This window comes from Geotrypetes seraphini, chromosome 2 (assembly GCF_902459505.1).
Source record: "Geotrypetes seraphini chromosome 2, aGeoSer1.1, whole genome shotgun sequence".
NCBI lineage: Eukaryota > Metazoa > Chordata > Amphibia > Gymnophiona > Dermophiidae > Geotrypetes > Geotrypetes seraphini.
In genome coordinates, this window is record NC_047085.1 from 143,269,631 (window position 1) to 143,293,263 (window position 23,633).

At 40.7% G+C, this 23,633-nt stretch overlaps 1 protein-coding gene across 1 annotated transcript in view; it reads left to right on the forward strand.

Annotated features, from left to right (window-relative positions):
- The window catches only part of ROCK1 (Rho associated coiled-coil containing protein kinase 1), a 398,571-nt gene extending 378,119 nt beyond the window's left edge, over positions 1–20,452 (forward strand). Inside the window, exons 32-33 of the mRNA XM_033933927.1 lie at positions 10,648–10,855; positions 18,286–20,452. Coding sequence (XP_033789818.1) covers positions 10,648–10,855; positions 18,286–18,289 — 212 coding nt within the window. The 3' untranslated portion in view covers positions 18,290–20,452. The remainder of the gene's footprint in view (positions 1–10,647; positions 10,856–18,285) is intronic.
- Positions 20,453–23,633: the final 3,181 nt, after the last annotated feature.

Consider the following 23,633-nt stretch of genomic DNA (forward strand, 5'->3'; position numbering starts at 1 on the left):
GATAGGCAGGTGGGATCTCTCAGAGACAGAAAGAGATAATGGTTACTGCGGATGGGCAGACTGGATGGGCCATTTGGCCTTTATCTGCCATCATAGAAACATAGAAACGTGTTTCTATGTTTCTACATCCACTGTATCAAACGCTTCAAACACATCCAGTGATACCATGCAAAATTTCTTCCCCATATCTAGAGCCAAAAAAAGGAAGTGGGGAAGGGACACAATCAAGCAACTGCAGGGACAATCAATTTTTTGAAACATCATAAATCAATAAATTGATTGTCCCTGCAGTTGCTTGATTGTGTCCCTTCCCCACTTCCTTTTTTTGGCTCTATATTTTGCATGTGGGGTTGTGATATTTTCCTTTGTATTGTGTTCCCCATATCTAGTCCAAGCCAAAGTACATCCAAAGCGAATGTCATTAGGTTCTCTACACAATGCCCTTTCCTGAATCCATACTGATGTTTATAAAACATATTCTTTTTTTAACAAACTGCTCTAGACCATTCAACACTACTCATTCCATTACTTTAGCAATTAAAGGCATAATAAAAATTGGCCTATATGGTAATTGCCAAAGTTTCCTCAGTCTAAATTTTGTCTTTTTAATAAAGGTTTCACAGGAGCAATCTTAGAACTCTCCTGAACAATTTCCTGTTGCAGTGATTTATCTATAATTGCTGTTAACACAGAGATCCCTTCAGAAGCAATTAATTTTTCAAGTGTCAAAAAACAAGTCTCAGCACCCTGAGATTGTGGGTTTAAACCCACACTTCTGCTTGTGGATCTGGGCAAATCACTTAGTCCACCCATTGCCCCAAGTACATTAGATAGATTGTGAGCTCACCAGGACAGACAGGGGGAAATACTAGAGTACATTAATAAATTCATGCAAACTGTTCTGAGTTTTCCTGTGAGAACAGTATATAAAATCAAATAAATAGATAAATATCAAAACTTCATTCAGCATGCATCCACCTGACACACCTACCAGATTCTCCACTTTCCTTTTTAAATACCTTGCATACTCATCAAGCTCCAGACATTCCACTCCCTTTTTATCATCATGGCCATGAACTAAAAATTTCACTGTGTGAAATAATTCTTTAGTATTATTCATTGTCATTTGTATTGTATTCTTAAAATATTCACAATTGGTACAAATTGCTACAGCTAGGTTAGTAAAGGGAGTTGACAGGATGGACACACACACTCAAAAAATAGATGGGGTTGGATATACAGTCACACAAACACACAGAAAAAATAGCAAGTTGATAGGATAGCATATATTACACTAATTCTGAAGCAATTACATTGGTTACCAGTTGTATTTCAGGTGCAACATAAAGTTGTTTCTGTGGTCCATCATACTATGTACCATCAACAAGTTGTGGCACTCTATAAGCCTAATAGATCTTTACGATCCGAAAATCAAAAAGCTATTAATTCCAATAGCGCAGGGAGATTATGCAGATACTAGAGTGATGACTTTCTGTATTGCTAGTGTTAAAATATGGAATGCTCTGGTGGGCCAGTTGTGAATGTGGAAATCAGTTTCAGTTTAAGAAACAGTTAATAACTTAGTTGTTTGTTGCTGCATTTTTTGTGATTTATTAGTTGGTATTTGAAAAAAAGAATCTACTTTACCATGTTTGTTATTGTATTCTTGTGATTTATCAGTTGACATTTGCAGAGAAGTAATTGTTTAATTATGTAGATTTTATTATATGGTTTGTTTTTATCTTATATATGTTTTAATTGATGGAAACGGTATAAAAAAGATTTAAATAAATCTATAAATATTCGTTTAATCTAATAACTTTCGAAATGATCAACATCAGCAGTTCTTGGTATGCATTATAAATGTAGGAAGAGCAAAATGGTGTAATGGTACCTGTTATAATCATTTAAAATCCCTTCCCACAAATTTTACGAATCCAAGTTCTGTTACTCCAGGGATTGACAAGCAAGGAGACAAGCCAGTTGTTATAAAAATAAAGGCTATTTATTTGTAAACAAAGGAAACATCCAAATGTAAAAACATGAGTGACTAAGGATTATATTCAAATGCAAAATAACTCAGGAAAATAACAGACAAATGTTCTTATCAGGTAATTAGAGTGAATGCACATAAAACACTGAACAGGCCCTGCTATTATTACCATTTAGCAATAACAGAACTGGCATACAACCTGATGGTGATGTCTTCTCCTGGGAGATGAGGCAGGAGGCAAACAGGAACTCAGAGGGGTCCAGAAGATTCTCAGAAGTACTGAAGCAGAAAAGGTGTCTGGTAGGAACCTGAATGATGGTAATTCAGGTCAATTGAAAAAAACAGCCCCCATCTTGGTTTCCAGCGCTGCTTCTTTATATAATTCGGTGGAAGCATTGTCCTTAAAGATAAGCAAGCTCACTCCCATGTTCTGAACTTTCAGTTCTCGGAATTCAGAAAAGTCCCCAAATTCAGGCATTAGAGTGGCAAGGTCAGGCTGAAAGTAGAGGGCACAGGTTGTGCAAATGACATCACCTAAGTAATCCATTTCTCACTTATGAGCGAATTCAGGTGAAAGTCACCACAGTCTGATGTAATATGTCCTTAGCTGCATAGTCATTGGTGCAAGCCTTTTCTATACTGCTGACTAATAAACTGGGAGACAAAGGTTCATGCTGTTTCACAGCATTGTCTGCGTGATATTTTGCAGGAGATTGTAGCCATACTCTATTATTTACTAACTAAGCAGGGCCTAGACTCATTTAAATCTACAAATATTTCCATTATATATTTTTCTAAACAAATATAGATTCAGCTGTCTAATCTGAAATTAAAATATATAAGAACTATATAAAAATTAAATGATTACGTTTAGGAACAGTGGTTATGCCAGGACAAGCAGGCAGTATAGTTTCACATATGGGTGATGTCCATGGAGCCCCGGTACGGACAGCAGCTAAAGCGCTCTTGCATTTTAAGAACTTTAGAAAGTTTGCGACTAATTGCACCACGCATGTACAAGTGCATTCCCGCCCGATGTAGGTGCACAGCTCCTAGTTTTCCACTGAGCTACGAAGTCGTGTGTGAAATGGTCTCTGTTTTATTTTGCCTTCCCACTCATGCATTTACTGATTTTTTTTTTCTTTCTTCTTTTCTTTTTGTATAACATTTTTTAAAAAAGTTTACTTTTTTTCTTCTTTTCTTGCCGCAGCCATTTTTGATGATGGGGCCTTTGCCTTCATCTCAGCTTTTGGGTTTTGATTTGGATGAGGCACTTTTCCCTCCCATGTCCCGCCCATTAACTGGCTTTAAAAAGTGCAGCAGGTGCCAATGCACTATTTCTGTAACTGATCCACATAAGTGGTGTATCCAGTGCCTTGGCCCAGACCATCGCGTGGAGTCTTGTACGCACTGTTCACTTCAGAAGTGTTCCATAAAAAGCCACCTTTTACAGAAAAAACTTCTCATCAGTACCATGGATACATCACAGGTACCTTTGACACCGTCCAAGCCATCGACATCGAAAGCATTGCCATCGTCTGAGGTACCAGCTTCCATGTCAGTGTCGCAGGCTATAGCTCTGTCAGGTAAGCCAGCTAAGATGTCACTAGCTTCCCAGATGTTTCAGGCTGCTAAAGTATCGAGTCTATTAATATGGCTCGTGTTAACTTCGAGGGGTGCATCTTCATCCATGTCATCCTCTCCGGGGTGAACCGCAGCACCATTGATATCGGCATCCATGCCACAGGTGTTGGTGCAGGCTTTTAAAGAGAAAATTGATACTCTCTTTAAATTGGAGTTTAGGGATATGTTCCAACTTGTCACCCCCATGTCGGCTCCTCTAGTACCAGCCCAGCCTGAGCATCGCCCCCATGTGAGATGCAGATACCACCACTGCCTCATCGGTACTGCGCCAATCTCTGCACTGATCATTGTCATCGAGTCGTACTTCTAGACACCATTCTTCAAGGTACCGATCTTCTTCTACAAAGCATCTACTTCTCCAAGGCATCCACACATCCACCTCATTCATCTGAAACTCACTCCAATCATTCCAGGCATTCGTCTCCACATCTTTTTTCCTCTAAGTCTGGCAAGATTCTTCGAAGTCCAAGCATATTTCTCCCAAACACATTTCTCCCAAACACTCAGACAAGCATAAGAAGTCTATCTCGCCTGCTCTATCGGACTGGTGCCAAGCAAAATGCCAGTACCGTTCTTAAATTCCCATGGATTCAGACCTTTGTCTTGGTTCTACCCATGATGCATCTCCATCTTCTACAGAAGCTTATGATTCTCAGGCAGAGTATTATCCTTGCACCACTTCTCATAAAGAACCTTCTTCTTCTGAGCTGATCTCATTTACTCAATTTATCAGGCAGATGAGTAAAGACAGGCAGATGAGTAAAGACAGGCAGATGAGTAAAGAAAGCAGACTCCAAGTATTCAGAGGAGTTTCTAGAAACTATGGACTACAAACATCCTCCTAAGGAGCTTCTCAAACATCCTTTACATGGTATCCTGAAAGAAACTCTTTGTAAGAATTGGGAGTCCCCTTATTATGTTCTGGCTGTTCCTAGGAAGCTGGATTCTCAATACAAAATCATTCTCAGTCCTGGTTTTGATAAGCCTCAACTTTCACATCAATCTCTCATGGTTGAATCCGTTCTCAAAAAATCTGCTCCTTCTAAAGTCAACACCACAGTTCCTCCAGGCCAAGAAGGTCAAATGATGGACAGATTTGGGAGGCGTGTCTATCAGAATTCCATGCTGGCTAATAAAGTTGTCAATTACAATTATTATTTTACCTGTTATCTTAAATATTGGGTAAAACAAATGCCAAACTATTACAAGTATCTTCCATCTCATAGGAAGTCAGAGTTCTATCATATGTTTAATACTCTCACTCAACTCAGGCAGCATATGGTACAATCTGCATGCGATGCCTTTGAACTCTCTCCTCCAGTTTCTGCAATCTCTGTGGCCATGAGGAGGCTTGCATGGCTAAGGATAGCGAATATGGACACTAACCTCTAGGATCGCTTAGCTAATATTCCCTGCCTTTGAGATGAGCTTTTTGGGGACACTATTGAAAATGCAACTAAAAAACTTTCAGAACATGAAAGTCTTTTAATTTACTATTCAGGCCGCAACCTAAGTCCTCTGCCTACAACTTTTTCAAACTATCTTCTTCATATCAGAGGCATTATACACAAAAGTCTACTCCTCTTTCCAGGCCACAGCAGAAAAAGCAGCACCAACAGCGTTCTCAAAAGCCCCAGACCTCTGCTGCCCCCAAGTCAAATCAGCCTTTTTGCCAGACTACTCGAGAGCATAATTTCAATCAAGATAACTCTGCCTCTCCCTCTCCCCATTGGAGGTTGTCTAACACATTACCATCATCGTTGGAAGTTCATCACCTCCAATCTCTGGGTTCTCAAAATCATTCGAGAAGGATATTCTCTTCATTTCCTTGATCATCTTCCTGATCATCCTCCAAGAGAGTTTCCTTCCAACCCTCTGCAGTCCTTTCTTCTCCAGGAAGTCTAATCTCTGCTCATTCTCAATGCTATCGAGAATGTTCCTTTGGACCAGCAAAACGTGGGGTTTTATTCCCGATATTTCTTTGTCCTGAAGAAGATAGGAGGTCTTTGCCCGATATTGGACCTCAGAGCTCTCAACAAATTTCTGGTCATAGAGAAATTTCAGATGCTATCTCTGGCTTCCCTGTACCCCCTACTAGATCAAAACAATTGCTCTCTGGATCTCAAGGAGGCTTACACTCACATTCACATTCACCCAGCCTCTCGCTAATTTCTCAGATTTCGGGTGGGAATTCATCATTACTAATACAAGATTCTACCCTTCGGTCTCGCATCATCTCCCAGAGTTTTCACCAAATGCCTGGTGGTGGTGGTGGTGGCAGCAGCCTTGAGAACTTATGGTTTGCAAGTTTTTCCTTATCTAGACGATTGGCTCATCAAAGATCCTTCATCTCAAGGTGTTACTGTTGCGACACAACAGACTATATTGTTCCTGCAAAATTTTGGATTCGAAATCAACATTCCCAAATCTCAACTGCTGGAGCCCTCCTAGATACTGTTCAACTTGGGGCTTTTCTTCCTCAACAGCGTCAAGATGCTTTGATACAGCTTTGCTATCAAGTGACCCTCCTTCCTTCAATCTCAACGAGGCACATGATGGTTCACATGACTCTTTTGCCAGATTTCACCTACAGATCCCTCAGTGGTCGCAGGCTCTCGATCTGATTTCCCAGCACATTACAGTAACATCTTCTCTACGGCAATCTCTTCAGTGGTGGATGCTCTCTTCCATTCAGAGGTTTGCTGTTTCAAATGGCCCCTCACCAGAAGGATCTCACGACAGATTCGTCAACCTACGCTTGGGGAGCTCACCTGGATAGTCTTCGTACTCAAGGTCATTGGCCGCCACAGATCCTCACCATCACATAAATCTGTTGGAACTCAGAGCGATTTTCAGTGATCTCAAGACTTTCAGCATCTTCTTCAAGATCAAGTCATTTTCCTTCGTACAGACAATCAAGTAGTGAACAAGCAGGGAGGAACAGGGTGTCTTCTCCTTTGCCAGGAAGCTTAGAAGATTTGGGATTGGGCAATTCTTTACAACATTTTTCTGAAAGCTGTTTGCATTCAAGGAAATGAAAATTCATTGGGGGAAAAACTAAGCCACATCTTGCAACCTCATGAATGGACACTAAACTCAGCAGCTCTACGTCAAATTTTTTCTCAGTGGGGAACCCCTCAGGTAGACTTTTTTGCATCTCCCCACAACAACAAGCTGCCCCAGTTCTGTTCCAGACTATTCTCTCCTTATCACCTGGAAGCAGTTGCTTTTCTCCTGGACTGGACAAACAAGTTCTTCTATGCGTTCCTTCCATTTCCACTTATTCTCAGAACGCTTGTCAAACTCAAACACAAATCTGCCACCATGATTCTGATAGCTCCTCGGTGGCCCAGACAACAGCAGCAGGGAGCCACTTCTTCTGCCAATTTTTCCTTCTCTTCTTGCACAGAGTCAAGGTTCTCTTCTTCATTCCAACCTGCAGTCTTTACACCTGACTGCTTGGTATCTCTCACCTGATCTTCTGTTTTCTCAACCTGCCAGGGACATCTTGACTGCTTCCAGAAAACCAGACACAAGAAAATGTTATACTCAAAAATGGACTCGGTATTCTGCTTGGTGCAGTCTTCATCTTCAGGAGCACAATCCATCTCCTTGTCTTCGATTCTGGTTTATCTTTTCCATTTATCCCACTTTGGCCTCAAATCTACCTCTTTTACAGTCTATCTCAGTGCAATTGCTGCTTTTCATCAACCTTTAGAAGGAAAATCTTTCTCTGCTCCTCCGGTGGTTTCCAAATTTATGAAAGGACTATTTAATGTTAAAACCACCTCTCAAATCATCCAGTAGTTTAGGATCTTAATGTTGCACTTGCTAAACTAATGAAGCCTCAATTTGAACCAATGTCTACGGCTCATCTTAAATACCTCACTTGGAAAGTAGTTTTCCTCATTTCTCTAACGTCTACTTGCAGAGTCAGCGAACTTCAAGCCTTGGTAGCGGATCTACCTTTTACCGAATTCCAACATGGTAAGGTTGTACTCTGCTCTCATCCAAAGTTCTTACCCAAACTTGTTACTGAGTTTCATCTCAATCAATCAATTGTTCTTCCAATTTTTTTTCCCCAAGCCTCATTCTCATCCTAGAGAAACAGCTCTTCATACTCTGGTCTGCAAACGAGCATTGGCCTACTATTTGCAAAGGACTAAATTCCATAGATCTTCTCTGCAACTTTTTGTCGTCTTTGATCCAGACAAGTCGGGGCATCCTGTTTTCAAAAGGACAATTTCCAACTGGTTGGCTGCATGCAACTCGTTTTGTTATGCTCAGGCTGAGCTGCAACTTGAGGGTCATATCACAGCCCATAAAGTTCAATCTATGGCAGCTTCAGTAGCTTTCTTACGTTTTACTCCTATAGATGAAATATGCAAAGCTGCTGCTTGGTCCTTGGTTCACACTTTCACTTCTTATTACTGTCTGGAATCCTACTCTATACTGGATTTCCATTTCGGCTAATCAGTATTACAGAATTTATCTTCTTAATGGCCAACTCTCCCACCATCCCATTTTTGGTTAGCTTGGAGGTCACCCATATGTGAGAATATGCTGTCTTCTTGTCCTAGGATAAAGCACAGTTACTTGCCGTAACAAGTGTTATCCAGGGATAGCAAGCATATATATTCTCACAACCCACCCGCCTCCCCTGGTTGGCTTCTTAGCTAGCTATCTGAACTGAGGAGCTGCGTGCCTATATTGGGCGGGAAGGCACTCGCGAATGCGTGGTGCAGTCAGTCGCAAACTTTCTAAAGTTCTTAAAGTGCAAGAGCTCTTTAACAGCTGTCCATAGCAGGGCTCCGTGGATGACGTCACCCATATGTGAGAATATCTGCCTGCTGTCCCTGGACAACACCTGTTATGGTAAGTAACTGTGCTATATTGCCATATCCCTAGAGGTCTCCCAATCTAAATTTGTTCCTAGCTGTCCTTTACAGATGGTGAGCATGGCTTGGATTCACTAAGGGCAGGTCATGCCAGTCCAATCTCATCAGCTTCTTTGATTGGGTGACAGGAAAGCTGGACTCGGGAGAGTCTCTGGACATAGTATACTTGGATTTCAGTAAAGCTTTTGACAGTATCCCACACCGTAGACTATTAAACAAGATGAAATCGATGGGGTTAGGTGAGAAACTAACGACGTGGGTCAACGATTGGCTGAGTGGAAGACTTCAGAAAGTGGTGGTCAATGGCACCCTCTCTGAGACATCGGAGGTGACTAGCAGTGTGCCGCAGGGCTCAGTCCTGGGACCATCCCTTTTTAACATATTCATAAGGGACTTGACCCGAGGGCTTCAGGGTAAAGTAGCGCTGTTCGCCGACGACGCCAAACTGTGTAATATAGTGGGTGGAAGCAATCCCACGGATGGTATGACGCAGGATCTGATCAAGTTGGAAAAATGGTCCACGACATGGCAGCTGGGCTTCAACGCTAAAAAGTGTAAGGTCATGCATCTCGGCAGCAGAAATCCATGCAGAACATACACCTTGAATGGAGAAACACTAGCTAAGACTTCAGAGGAACGGGACTTGGGAGTGATCATCAGTGCAGACATGAAGGCTGCCAAACAGGTGGAGAAGACCTCAGCCGCAAACCTGAAGTCATAATGCCACTGTATAGAACCATGGTGAGACCTCATCTAGAGTACTGTGTGCAATTCTGGAGGCCACATTACCGTAAAGATGTGCTTCGAGCTGAGTCGGTCCAGCGAATGGCCACTAGGAAGGTCTCTGGACTCAAGGGTCTCTCATACGAGGAAAGACTGGGCAAATTGCAGCTGTACTCTCTAGAAGAGCGCAGGGAAAGGGGTGACATGATTGAGACTTTTAAGTACGTCACAGGTCGTGTCGAGGTAGAAAACGATATATTCCTTCCCAAGGGACCCTCGGTCACAAGGGGGCACCCGCTCAAACTCAGGGGAGGGAAATTTAGAGGTGACATCAGGAAGTATTTCTTCACAGAAAGAGTGGTGGATCACTGGAACAAACTTCCGACGCAGGTAATCAAGGCCACAAGCGTGCTCGACTTTAAGAATAAATGGGACATCCACGTGGGATCCCTACGTGGGTCGAGCAGCACTCAGACTTAATGGGGTGGGTCAGTAGAGTGGGCAGACTTGATGGGCTGTAGCCCTTTTCTGCCGTCACCTTTCTATGTTTCTATGTTTCTAACTATCTTTGCTTTGCTGTGGCTAGGAATGCAAAATACTCCTGGCTGCAGCAACACAAAAAAAAATTTTTGCTCTAGGATTCTCTAACCTGTATTGATGACCTACTACTGTTTATTGAATCCTGCAGTAAAATGTGTTGTTTTACCATAAGTTAGAAAACATGTCACTATGTTTGTATCTGAGGCAATGAAATATGAAACAATTTATCCAAGGTCACAAAGAATTTCAGTGGGATTGAACATTGGTTTCTCTAGTTGTCAGCCTGTTACTCTACTCACTAATCTATTCCTTCACACCAGTATTAAAAGTAAAGTCTCAGGAGTATTTATTTATCATGAGTAATGAACCTTATTCCTAAACCCAGATTATGAGAAATACAATCTCTGATTCTCAAATTTACTGCTAATATTCATCATAATACTTGCAGCTTGCCAAAAAAAGCTTTCTTCTGGAGTTCGAAAAATGTATAAATAAAGAAAAATGGGAAAGCAACTACAAAAAATATATATTTTAGATCCATAAAAAGACCCAACCAAAACATAATAAACTGGATCTATCACAGTTGAAACTAATTACGGATGGTTTATATCACTGATTGAGCACTTTTCATTTATTTAATTTATTCATTATAATTAGTTTCAACTGTGATAGATCCAGTTTATTATGTTTTGGTTCGAAAGATGTAACGTGTGTAGGAAACTTACTTGAAAATTCTTTTAAGCAACCTTGTTCCCAATATAGTATGAAATATTTCTGACCCTTTAAATGTGTGTTCTGTTTCATGATCTATTAATTTGGTGTGCTCTGCTTCTGTTTTCCCATTTTTAGTAAGCTTTGATGTCACATCAGCAAGAGATATGTTGTTGCTGGCATGTTCTCAGGATGAGCAGAAAAAATGGATCACTCATTTAGTAAAGAAGATTCCCAAGACACCACCATCAAGTTTTGTCCGTGCTTCTCCTAGAACAACTTCTACAAGGTCCACAGCAAACCAGTCATTTCGAAAAGCTGTCAAAAACACATCTGGAAAAGCCAGGTAATTAAGTAACTTTTAAAGGGTAAATAAGAATGATTTTGTAAGGACAGTGTATCAACAGCCACAGTTTATTTTACTTATTGCTGCATTACATCTTCATTTCTCATATTAAAGTAGACTTGCTGAAGCAGACTCATAAGTTTCTCTACTTAAGTTTAACTTAAGAACCTAAGAAAGGCCATACTGACTCATACAGAGATCTACAATACAATATAGTGCCTTATATCCCGCAATTCTGTACAAGGCATCTATGAGGCTAACAATAAGACTTATATCAAATTTTTGGAGTTAGATTTTTGGATCAGATCTTGTGGTTTAAAGGGAAGAGCTGAGGGATAGGAGGTTGGTTATAGAGAGAAAAGGTATGTCTTCAGTTTCCTTCTATTTTAGTCAGGTCAAGGTTTGCTGCTTTGGGTATGGGTGTCAATGCTATCGCTGAAACTGTTTTGGAATATATTCCATTTTCTAGACATGCATTTGCTAGGTTTGTCATTCATAACAGAAAGTTATGGTGGTAGGGCATGAGTTAACAGGTTAGATTGCTTTTATCTAAGTAACAGTGTTTTTTTGGATATTCTCTTTGGCCAGCTCGAGATCTCTTGTTGGTTGACAAAGGTGAATTTTGACTAGCATCTATCAGTTGGAATCCCTTCATTCTCATTATTTTTGATCCTGGATATAGGTCTGTGCTATCTCCTGGATCATATGTGAAGGATTTCCTCATGGCTCTAATTTTTTTTCTTGAAAACAGGTTGTCTGTGTCGGGTTGTTGAGAGATTGGTCCTTATGTTACATCTCCAAATGTCTTAAAATCTACAGCTCAATGGTCTTTGGTGGAAATTAGTGAGTTGTAGATTTTAAGACATTTGGAGGAATTTTTAGACATTGACACTGGCGTTGGGAGACATCACTCCTTCTGGTATGCCAGTTAAGAAGCTACCAGCTTCCTAACAGGTCTCGTAAGTCAGTCTTATATCGAGTCCATCGATGCCGACCAAGTGATGACCTCTTCTGCTTCTTGCCTCTCCTACATCGAGTTGTGAATCCTCTTCGAGATCACCCTATCCAAGGCAAGATGCGGTACTGATGGTACCGGCAGAAAAGCCAATGGTACCGGTGCTTTCATTCTGTGAAAAGCTCAGTGCACTTTTCGAAGTGAGTGATATCCTTACTTCGACTTTGACTCCCTCGGTACTGGTCCAGCCTGAGCATAAGGCAACCAGGTCCTGCGGTACCGATACTGGCTCTCCAGAACAGCATCAACGTTCTGTGCCCAAGCGTAGACCATGCAGGTCCAGTTCTCATTCGAGGCCCTGCTCTAGTTCATCGAGGCATTGTCATTCTTCTCCCTTTGTCTCAATGCTCCAAATCCAGCAAGCATCTTTCCTCTTCGAGAACTTCCAAAAGGAAACATTGCTCTCCATCATGGTCTTCCAAACATAAAAGTGTGTCAAGTCATGCATTATCATCCTTGCCCAGATTGACACCAGGCTCAACGTAAGCATCTATCTTCTCAACGTACTCCTTTACCAAAGCCCTTTTATTACTCTGACTTAGTCTGATTCAGCTGAAGACTTACCTGAGTCTACAATGGAGGCTTATGATACTACCTCAGAAGTCTCCACCAAAGGCTAAATCTCCTACTGAGAGACCTTCTTATACCAAATTTATTCGCAGTTGGGCAAAGAGCTATCAGTCAAGCTAGAAGCTGATTCTGCCTACAGTGCTGAATATTTGGAGGCCTTAGATTATTATAAGCCTCTTAAAGAACTTCTCAGACTACCTTTGCATGGTATACTCAAAGAGACTCTTCACAAAAACATGGAACCGCCCCTAACCATTACAGTGGCTCCCAGAAAATTGGACAGTCTATATAAAATAATTTCTTCGGGTTTTGACAACCACAGCTTCAGCACCAGTCCCTAGTAGTAGAATCGACTTTGAAAAAATCTATTCCATCAAAAGTCTATGCCTCAGTGCCACCAGACAAATTTGGGTGTCGCCTGTATCAAAATTCCATGCTAGCCAATAGAATTCTAAATTATAATTTCTACATTTCCTGCTATATAAAGCACCTTGTTAAGAAATTGCCTTCTTTTGATAGATACATTCATCTGCAACATTTGCAGGAATTTCATCATATCTCTCGCACTCTTACCCTGGCTAGAAGATATATGGCAAGATCTGCTTATGATGATTTTGAATTATCTTCCTGAGCATCAGTTATGTCAGTGGCAATGAGATGTCTTGTGTGGCTACGAGTCTCAGATATGGACATCAATCTTCAGGACATGTTAGCCAACATTCCCTGTTTGGGAGATGAGCTGTTAGGTGACTCTATTGAAAATGCCACTCAAAAGCCTATTGATCATGAGAAATATTGGGATGCTTTGGTTAAATCCAAGCCTAAGCCTTCAACTTCTAAATCTTTTAAGCCTTCTTCTTCATATCAGTGGTGTTTTTCTTCAAAACCAGCTGCTCCTCTTAGACCACAGCAGGAAAAGCAAAGGGCTCTCAAAAATCTCAATCAGCAGCTCCTCAAAAGCCTGCTCAGTCTTTTTGGCGGGCTTCTAGAGAGCATATCCGCTGTTCCTATTTCTCAGCCTCAGGTTTCAGGTTTATTTAAAATTTGATAATATTGCTTATAATACTTCTAATCAATGTACATTATAAAAACAGGGATACAATATTATAAATTAAGAACAGACAAGATTGAATAAGGACTAACATGATACAAAAGGGTTAGGGGTAGAACTACAATAATTATAGGAAAGATACAAATATGGAAAATACAAATTATGTTAACAGGGGACATGTCTGGAGCCTCCTGTAATTTATATTTCTTTAGAAAAAGACATTCAATTGACGATTTAGCTTTCAAAGGCATCTTTGTATAGAAAGGACTTCAGGGAGCTCTTGAATCTATCAAGATTTAGTTCTCCTCTGAAGCTAAAGTATTCCATAACTGCGGAGTGTATATTGTAAATATTTCATTTCTTCTAGTATTATTTTTAAAGAAGGGATTGCAAGAAAATTTTGGAATATGGATCCTGAGCCTCTTCTTTAACCAGTTGGAGGTCGGCTCCAGTTATATTATCTTCGTTGGGAACTGATAACCACAGACCTCAGGGTGCTAAAAGTTTTTTGAGTGGGATACTCTCTTCACTTCCATCAATATGCCTCCAGATCATCCTCAGGAGAGTCCTCTTTCAACTCTCAGCAGACACCACTCCTTCGGGAGATAGAATCTCTCCTTCTCAGTGCTATAGAGGAGGTTCCACCTGTGCAGAGAAATCAGGGGTTTTACTCCTGGTACTTTCTCATCCCAAAGAAGACGGGAGGTCTGCATCCGATCTTAGACCTCAGGGGCCTGAACAAGTTTCTAGTGAAGAAAAAGTTTTGGATGTTATCCCTGACAACTTTATATCCCCTTTTAGATTGCAATGACTGGGTATGCTCTCTAGATCTCAAAGAGGCTTATACCTACATTCCAGTGAATCTGATCTCCAAGAAATTCCTCAGATTTCAAGTGGCACAGCACCATTATCAATACAAGGTCCTGCCCTTTGGCCTTGCATCTTCTCCCAGCGTATTCAACAAGTTCCTGGTAGTGGTGGCAGGGGCATTACGGACTCAGGATCTCCAGGTGTTCCCCTATCTGGACGATTGGCTGATCAAAGATCCAACCTCTCAAGGGGTAATTGCAACAACTCGTTTAACAATTGTCTGTCTTCAGCGGTTGGGTTTTGAAATCAATTTTCCCAAATCCCAACTTCAGCCTTCTCAGACTCTGCAATTTATCGGAGCTCTACTAGACACCATTCATCTCCAAGCATTTCTCCCTCAGCAAAGATTAGAAAATTTTGTTAAGCTTTACATTCAAACTTCTCACCTACCATCACTCTCGGCCAGGGAAATGATGGTACTGCTGGGTCATATGGCTTCCACGGTGCATGTTACTCCATTTGCGAGGCTTCATCTCAGGACTTCTCAATGGACTCGCATTTCAGTGGTCTCAAGCTCTCGACCCACTGTCTCAACACATTGTCTTAACTCCTTCATTTCGACAATATCTGTAGTGGTGGATGAACTATTCCAATCTCTCCAGAGGATTGTTGTTTCACCCACCTCCACATCAGAAGGTTCTGACAATGGAATCATCCACCTACACTTGGGGAGCTCTTCTGGATGGTCTTCACACTCAAGATCACTGGTCTGTCCAGGATCGACTTTGCAATATCAGTCTGTTGAAACTCAGCGATCTACAATGCGCTCAATGCTTTCCAGCACATTGTCACCAACCACGTACTTCTTATCCACATGGACAATCAAGTCGCAATGTATTACATAAACAAGCAGGGCAGCAAGGGCTCGCTCCATCTTTATTAAGAGGCCCAAAAGATTTGGACCTGGGCAATTGCTCAAAACATATTCCTGAAAGCAATATACTTTCAAGGAGAAAATAATTCTCTTGCAGACAAACTCAGCAGGTTTCTTCAGCCACACGAGTGGATGCTCAACTCTGCAGTTCTGCATCACATCATCTCTCAGTGGGGTCTCCTTAGATAGACTTGTTTGCGTCCCTGTTTGCGTCCCCCTTCAATCACAAGCTGCCCCAGTTTTGCTCCAGGCAGTATTCTCCCCAATGGCTAGAAGCGGATGCTTTTCTTCTGGATTGGACGCACAAGTTTCTCTATGCGTTTCCTCCAATCCCTCTCATCCTCAAGATGCTTGTCAAGCTCAGAAGGAAGGAGGCCACCATGATTCTCGTACCTCCTCGGTGGCCCAGAAAACCCTGGTTTTCCCTTTTACTTCAATTCAGTATCAAGGAACCAGTCCCTCTTCAGATTTTTCCATCTCTTCTCACACAGTCACAGATATCTTCTGCATCCCAATCTTCAGTTGTTCCTCCTGACAGCTTAGTACCTCTCGACCTGACATCGACTGACCTTCATCTTTCCCAGCCTGTTAAACTCATCTTTGAAGCATCAAGAAAACCATCTACGCAGCAGTGTAATCAACACAGATGGAAGTGGTTTTCAGCTTGGTGTACTCTTCATCATCATGATCATAAATCCACCTCTGTATCTTTTATATTGGATTACCTTCTACATTTATCCAATTTAGGCCTCAAGACCACTTCAATTAGAGTTCATCTCAATGCTATCGACACTTTTCATAGACCAGTTGATGGAAAACCTCTCACTGTTCATCCTCTTGTATCCAGATTTATGAGAGGACTTTCAACACCAAACCTCTGAAACCACCTCCAGTAGTTTGGGATCTTAATGTGGTTCTTGCTAAACTAATAAAGCCACCTTTTGAACTAATATCCTCAGCTCATCTTAAATATCTTACTTGGAAAGTGGTTTTGCTTATCTCTCTTACATCTGCTCGAAGAGTAAGTGAACGTCAGGCACTGATGGCGAATCCACCATTCAGTGTTTCATCATGACGAAGTGGTACTTCGCACTCATCCAAAGTTCCTTCCAAAGGTAGTCGCTAAATTCCATCTCAATCAATCTTTTGTGCTTCTAGTGTTTTTTTCCTAAGTCTCATTCTCATCGTGGAGAAACGGCTCTTCATAATTTGGACTATAAATGAGCTTTGGCCTACTACTTACAGCATACTCAGCCATATACGACATCTTCTCAACTCTTCGTCTCCTTCGACCCTAGTAAGTTGGGATGTCCTGTATCCAAGAGAACTTATTTCTACCTGGTTGGTGGCTTGTATCGCCTTCTGTTATGCTCAGACTGGGCTGCAACTGGAGAATCCTGTCACAGGGCACAAAGTCCAAGCTATGGCAGCTTCAGTTGTTTTCCTATGTTCCACTCCTTTGATGAAATCTATAAAGCTGCTACTTGGTCCTCAGTTCATACATTCACATCTCACTACTGTCTGGAATCTTATTCTAAACGGGATGGTCACTTCGGTCAAGCAGTATTACAAAATTTATTTTCTTAATGGCCAACGCTCCCTCGATCCCAATGTAGTAAGCTAGAGAGTTCTATATGTGAGAATATGCTGCCTGCTTGTCCTAGGATAAAGCACAGTTACTTACTGTAATAGGTGTTATCCAGAGACAGCAGGCAGATATTCTCACAACCCTCCCACCTCTTCTGATTGGCTTCTTAGCTTGCTTACAGAACTGAGGTACTGCGAGCCTGCGCTGGGTGGGAAGGCACTTGCGCTTGCATGGTGCGGGCAATTCGTGAACTTAAGTTCTTAAAGTGGCGATGCACTTTTAAAGCTGTCCGTACTGGGGCTCCGTGGATGACGTCACTTACATACGAGACTATCTGCCTGCTGTCCATGGATAACACCTGTTACGGTAAGTGTGCTTTTTGGCTTCCATACATAAGCTAGCAGCCTGGTATATTTACTATTTTCTTATTTCCCCCTTTAGTACTAAAAACTTGGAGATACATCATGACCAATCCACTACCAATAGTGTGATGATTAAATTTGAATTATATCTTACATGTTGAGCAAAATAATTAAAATATTTTTTCATAACTAGGGTTACCAGAATTTGGACTGTAAAACTCCAGACACATAGCCCCACCCTGTTCCACCTCTGGTTCTGCCCCCAGCCCTGCCCAGTTCCGCATCTAGCCCTGTCCCATTCTGCCCCCCAATCCTATCCCTACAAAGCTTCCTTTCTTCTTTCCTGATGAGCTCCAGCCGTGTGTGGAGGGTCTGGAGCATGCACAGATGTGTGTGATGTCATCTGCGAATGCTCAGAGGCCCTCCAGATATGGCTGGAGCTCTTTGGGGCTTTCCAAAACCCACACAAACTGCCGGGTTTTGGAAAGTCCATCTAGGCACCTGGACAGTCCTCTAAAAAGAGGACATGTCCGGGATTTCCCAGACATCAGGTAACCCTATTCATAGTCCTCCCTATTACCCTCTTCCTTTTTGAGAATAATACATGTAATATACAGTAGTGTTAAAAGTTGGTGAAGTCTAGTAAACTGAATAATTTAAAGACGGGCCTAAACATTTTTCACTAAAGGGAATTGTGATTGATAACACACACTTTATTTATTTAAAAAAATTATATACTTCCTAAATCTAAGCAGCTTCCAAAACAAGCAAACATAAAATCACAACAACACATTATACATAAACATTGATCAGTCCCTGCCTTAGCACTGTTTAAGGCACACTACACAATCACCAGATACAGCTGATTTGCTGAGGTTCTTTGTGATGCTGTCATTCCTGTTGTATTTATGTCACTTTTGTTCCCATTTAAAAACAGAAGTTGTAACGATGAACTCTGAAATGTAATAGAATATTCACTTAAGCTTCAAGAGAACTGCAATGGAAATCAGTAACCTTTATTCACTGATTCATATGAAGGTCCTCTGGCATGTTTCTGTGACTTATAATAGTCTCTTTCTCTCTTTTTTTTCAATTTGCAGCTAACAGTGTACTCCATGGTTCTGGCAGAATTCCACCTAGTAAAGGGGGCTCCTTCAACCTCACTGAGCAGCACAAACAAGCTGTAGTTCCATCGGACACAAGTACCACAGGCTTCAGGGTTAAGATTGCTGTTACTTTCTCCATCTTGCTTTGGCACAAGAAAGCATGCTGGGAGGCTGTTGTATTGTGGGTTTGTGTACTGGTAGATTAGATTAATTATTACTATGTAATGCAAATAAAAGTAAAGCTTAGCTAGATGTATAAAAGGGGTGCTGCCTTTTATGGTATTCTAAGAAAAAAAAGCCTGTTAATCATGATGGAATACAGTTGACTTTTCTCATTCATGAGAGAAAGGGGCTATTGCCTTCTGGAAAGGAGAACAGCACACATGCTAAGCAAAGACGAGTTTCAAGATAAAAGAAACTGAACTTGTTCAAGTTTCCAAGATTTTTCTTGAAGACTGTAAGTCCTGTGTTGGAGCAAAATAATAACTTGAATGCCCATGCCTTCACTGTATGATTCTTCACAGTCTTAATAATTACCCATCAAGGAGCAGATGGAAGAATTACATTTCAGGCATCATGTTTTATGAGATACTGTATGTTTTATCATGTTTCTGGAGTGGGAAAATGGCCCTTTGGATCTATGCATTTTTTTGCCAAGCCATAACTGAATTATGTTGTTAGAGGCATTAAGAACTAACTATACAGTACAACCAAGTATGTGAGTGTGTTTTGAGGTACATCATTTCTATAATTTTATAAAGTATTGCCTTAGTTTTAAATGCTAAAGAACATTAAGTTAACAAAAATATAAAAAAATGTATGCACTGTTTGAAATTGTAAATTATTTTTAGAACACTTTTTATCAGAAATTGCATCGCTCTTCCAGTGCCTTAATTTGAGATGTTTAAATGTTTACTGCCATGCCATTAAATTTAGGAATTTCAGTGACTTACATTTTCCTGACCATAGTACTTTTGAGTTTTTTTTTAAAAGTCTAATTGGTTAAATTAAACATTTTTAGTTATTAGATGTTTTGTGAATTCAGTTCAATCTGAGCAAAACTACCTGTTACAATGGATGAATTTTCATTCAGAGGAAAAAAAATCTGCAGCTAATGCAGTTTAGAGAGAGCATTAAAAATGTAAATTAAAATGAATTTTTCTGTGACATTTAAAAAATGATAATATAGGAATTGTAATGTAAATGCTGTTAAATTCTTGCTTTCCAGCAGGAGTTCATTTGTGGTATGGGCAATATGGTCTATTTTTATTTTATTTTTTTAACCAAATACCTCCTCAGTAATTTATAATGGCTTTGCAGTTGTATATTAAATAAAAAAAGCACTGGAAAACTGATTCGTCACCAGGACGATTTGCATGTTTCAAGTGGTATTGAAAGCCGCACTGATGGATATGTAATAATAAACATATCTGTTACTAATATGTCAGACTCTGCTCATTTAATGAGAAATAAAAAAAATAATTTATGGAAGATTTTTTGAAAATTATTGTAATGGCATGCTGTTAAATATATGTATTTGTTTAGCATAGTACATGAAGACAGATAATCAGTTGGCTTTTTGAATGGTTAAGCATTATGAATCCCAGCCTTAATCTAACATCAGTACCATTACCCTCTATATCTGTCCAAATTATGCTAATTAAGAGTTATAACCAGGTTTCATGTAAATTACTCTAGCCTTCCTGGAAGCCCAGTACAGTTGGCACAAGCATTCTGTGCCCAGTGACTTATATGCACTTATTTTTACTTCCAAATTTCATATGGATAAGCCAGTGATTCCCACACCTGGTCATGGAGGCACCCCAGCCAGTCAGGTTTTCAGGATATCCACAATGAGTATTCATGAGAGATTTGCATGCACTACCTCCACGGTATGCAAATCTTTCATGAATATTCATAGTGGATATCCTGGAAACCTGACTGGCTAGGTTCCCTCCAAAACCAAACATTCTAGGGCAGCTCTGCCTGCGAGAAGATAACATCCAAGGTTTGGAAATTTAGGCTAAGCAAATACTCAAGCCACTTCTTTCATTTCTCCTATAATTCATTGTATGTAAATTTAATGGTTTTGATCACCACTGCTTTTGTTGGTGGGCTAGTATATCTGCCGTTTTCTCAATAAAGAAAATTTTTTTTTGGATTGGGTCTTGGAGGAGTAGCTTAGTAGTTAGAGCAGCTGCCTCAGCATCCTGAGGTTGTTAGTTCAATTCATACTTCAGCTCCTTGTGACTCTGGGCAAGTTACTTAACACTTCATTACCCCAGGTACAAAATAAGTACCTGTCTAAAATATGTAAACCATAAAGAAAAAGCGATATACAAGTCCCATCCCCTTTACTTTTGCCTTTGTTGTATTGTATCTTCACATCTTTTACCTCTTGTTCTTGAATTCCTTTTTTTATGAGAAATTTCATTTTACTGTGCTACATTTAATCATCCCAAATAATTAGACGTTCTAGTGCAAAAGGCATATGAGTCTTGAACCAGTGGGTTATTCAACTCTACTCGCAAGTTTGTGTAGAAGGTGTCATCTATATTTTTTGGCTCTTCAGTTTCTCCTACATATGAGTTGAAAGTGTATTCTAAAGTCTGCTCTGATTTCGGTTTGTTGTTTTGGGGTTTTTATCCTGATTTTGAGGTTTCTTGGTGCTCCAGAGGTTCCCCAGTATGCCTGCGGCTGCTCTGTCTGGGAGAAGATACGAGCTCTTCTGTCAGAGCTCTATAGCTGGGAGGGCAACCCTTTTATAGAGCACCTACTTAGCCAGCCTGCACTAACGCTTTTGGAAGGCTTGGAGACCGGTCCCATAGTAGCAAGGCTCATTCCTGGTTATTACTGGAGCCTGAGCAAAGACTGTTTGACTTCATGTCGGTCTTCATGGCTTTATCAGAAACCGGCTACATTTCCCCCACCCCCAAGGATCTGTGTTTGGAGCTGGAGGGGGACTGGGGTGCTAGGATCTGACTGGCAACCCAAAGAAACAAGCATTTGGACTGTTTTTACATGCTTGTCTGAGGCAGAAATCTTCTCCATTTCTCAGCTGCACTTTCAGCTGAAGCAGGTTAAGTCCATGTGAGACATTGGGGGGGGAGGGTCCTGTAAACTTCCTGCCATGTTTCCCTGAAAATAAGACAGTGTCATATTAATTTTGGGTCAAAAAAATGCACTAGGGCTTATTTTGGGGGGATGTCTTATTTTTTTCATGTACAATGATCATCTCTCCCTTCCTCTCCTCCACCCCAATCCTCTTTCCTTTCTCTCCCCCACATGTGCAGCATCTTTCCTCCCCTCTCACCCATCCCCTTGTGCCTTCCCTCTGCAGCATCTTTCTATCTCTCCCTCCCATCCCCCCCCCGCACAACAGAACCACGCCAACCCTCCCACCGTAAGACTGACATACCTCCCTCCAAACAGCAGCTTCGGCAACACTTGAAACAGGCTGCTTTGTGGTCTTCTCCTGCTGGGTCCTACCCTCTGCCGCATTGCCGCAAGACCGACATACTTCCCTGCAAACAGCAGTGTCGGCAGCACTCTAAACAGGCTGCTTCGTGGCCTTCTCTCACCAGGGCCTTCACTTTGCTGTGTCGCTGATGATATCATCAGTGATGTGGCAGAGGGCAGGACCTGGTGGGAGAAGACCACGAAACAGTCTGTTTAAAGTGCTGCTGTTTGTTGGTCTCGCGGTGGGAGGGAGAGATGGAAAGATGCTGTGTAAGGGGATGGTGTGTGGGGGAGCGCGAAGACATTCGGGAGGGGCTTCAGGGGCGATCTAACTAGGGCTTATTTATGGGATAGGGCTTATATTAAGACCTATCCTGAAAATCATCCTAGGGCTTATTTTCGGGTTAGGTCTTATTTTCAGGGAAACACAGTAGTTGCTTAATTACATTGACTGACTACATCCAGATCATATGAGCTTATTGATCCTAGATCTTTTCATTTTACAATTTTAGTTCATTCCCTTCTAATTGATGTGTCCTTGATGCTGTTTTACATTTCCAAATACGTGACTTTACATATTCTCAGACAAAAGCTCATTTTCTACTCTTTGACCATTTTTCTGTAAAAATGTTTGTCTTTTTCTTATACTCTATTCCTTATCAGGGGAAATGAAGGCAGGGAACCTTTACATGTTTATGTAAAAATACTGTATATACATAATTGCAGTACTTTTGTGCAGACACCTTTTCGGAACAGATACTAAGCTACTGGGGAAACTTCTGGAAAAAACTACAGCTCCGACTAAGGTTTTGTGTAGTGATTCTCACACCTGTCCAGGGCAGATTCAAATAGATTTTCAGGGTGTCCCCACTGAATATGTATACTAAATACCCAAGAAGCTATTCATTACAATATTACACTGTCAAAATATATACTTTTATTATAATTTTATCAAATCCAAATGTCCAATAAATCTCATTCATACAAACAATACAATCATATATATAGGAACCCTCCCCCTTTAATTCATTCACCTCAAAGTTCAAAATTTCATTGATACAGTTCTTCTCTTTGCCGGTAAAGGGAAACCTCCTCAGTCTCTGCTCCTGAAGACGCATAATTGCAAAACATAGTTCTGTGTCGGGCTGAACTGTTTGCTAACATGATGAGGAAACTCAGACAGTGCAATACACCATGAAAAACAATGAGGATCATTTGAAGTGAGATTTTGATACGTTTGAGTCCAGATATTTTCTGACTGAGACGATATATTGCAGCAATTGGCAAAAAGAAAAACTGTATCAATGAAATTTTGAACTTTGGGGTAAATGAATTAAAGGGGAAGGGTTCCTGTAGGGGTGATTCCTGCCTCACACCTAAGATTAGGACTCACTCATGTCAATCTGCCGACATTCCTATATATGATTTTGTGTTGTTCATATGAATAAGATTTATTGGACATTTGGATTTGATGAATTATAATAAAAGTATATATTTTGACAGTGTAATATTGTAATGAATAGCTTCGTGGGTATTTAGTATTTAAATTTGTTAAAGCTATTTTTTAAATTAATTGGAGCTCTGTGTATGAGAAGTGGTTAATCCAGGCATTGAGTGTGTATGAGATGTGCAGATATTGCTTACATTGTATGCATATCTGTTTCATGCAAGCTCATTGTAGACATCATGAAAATTTGACTGGTGCTCCCAAGAACAAGTTTGAGAATTCTTTATGTAGAGAAGTCTTCTGTTTTAACAGTAAGCTCCTAAACCTAAAATAGAGATTTCGGTATATCCTCAAACATAAGCATTCTTGTTTCTCAAATAGATTTTCAAATTCTTTTTGCAGTATCTCCTGAGTGGATTTTCTACATCCACCTACT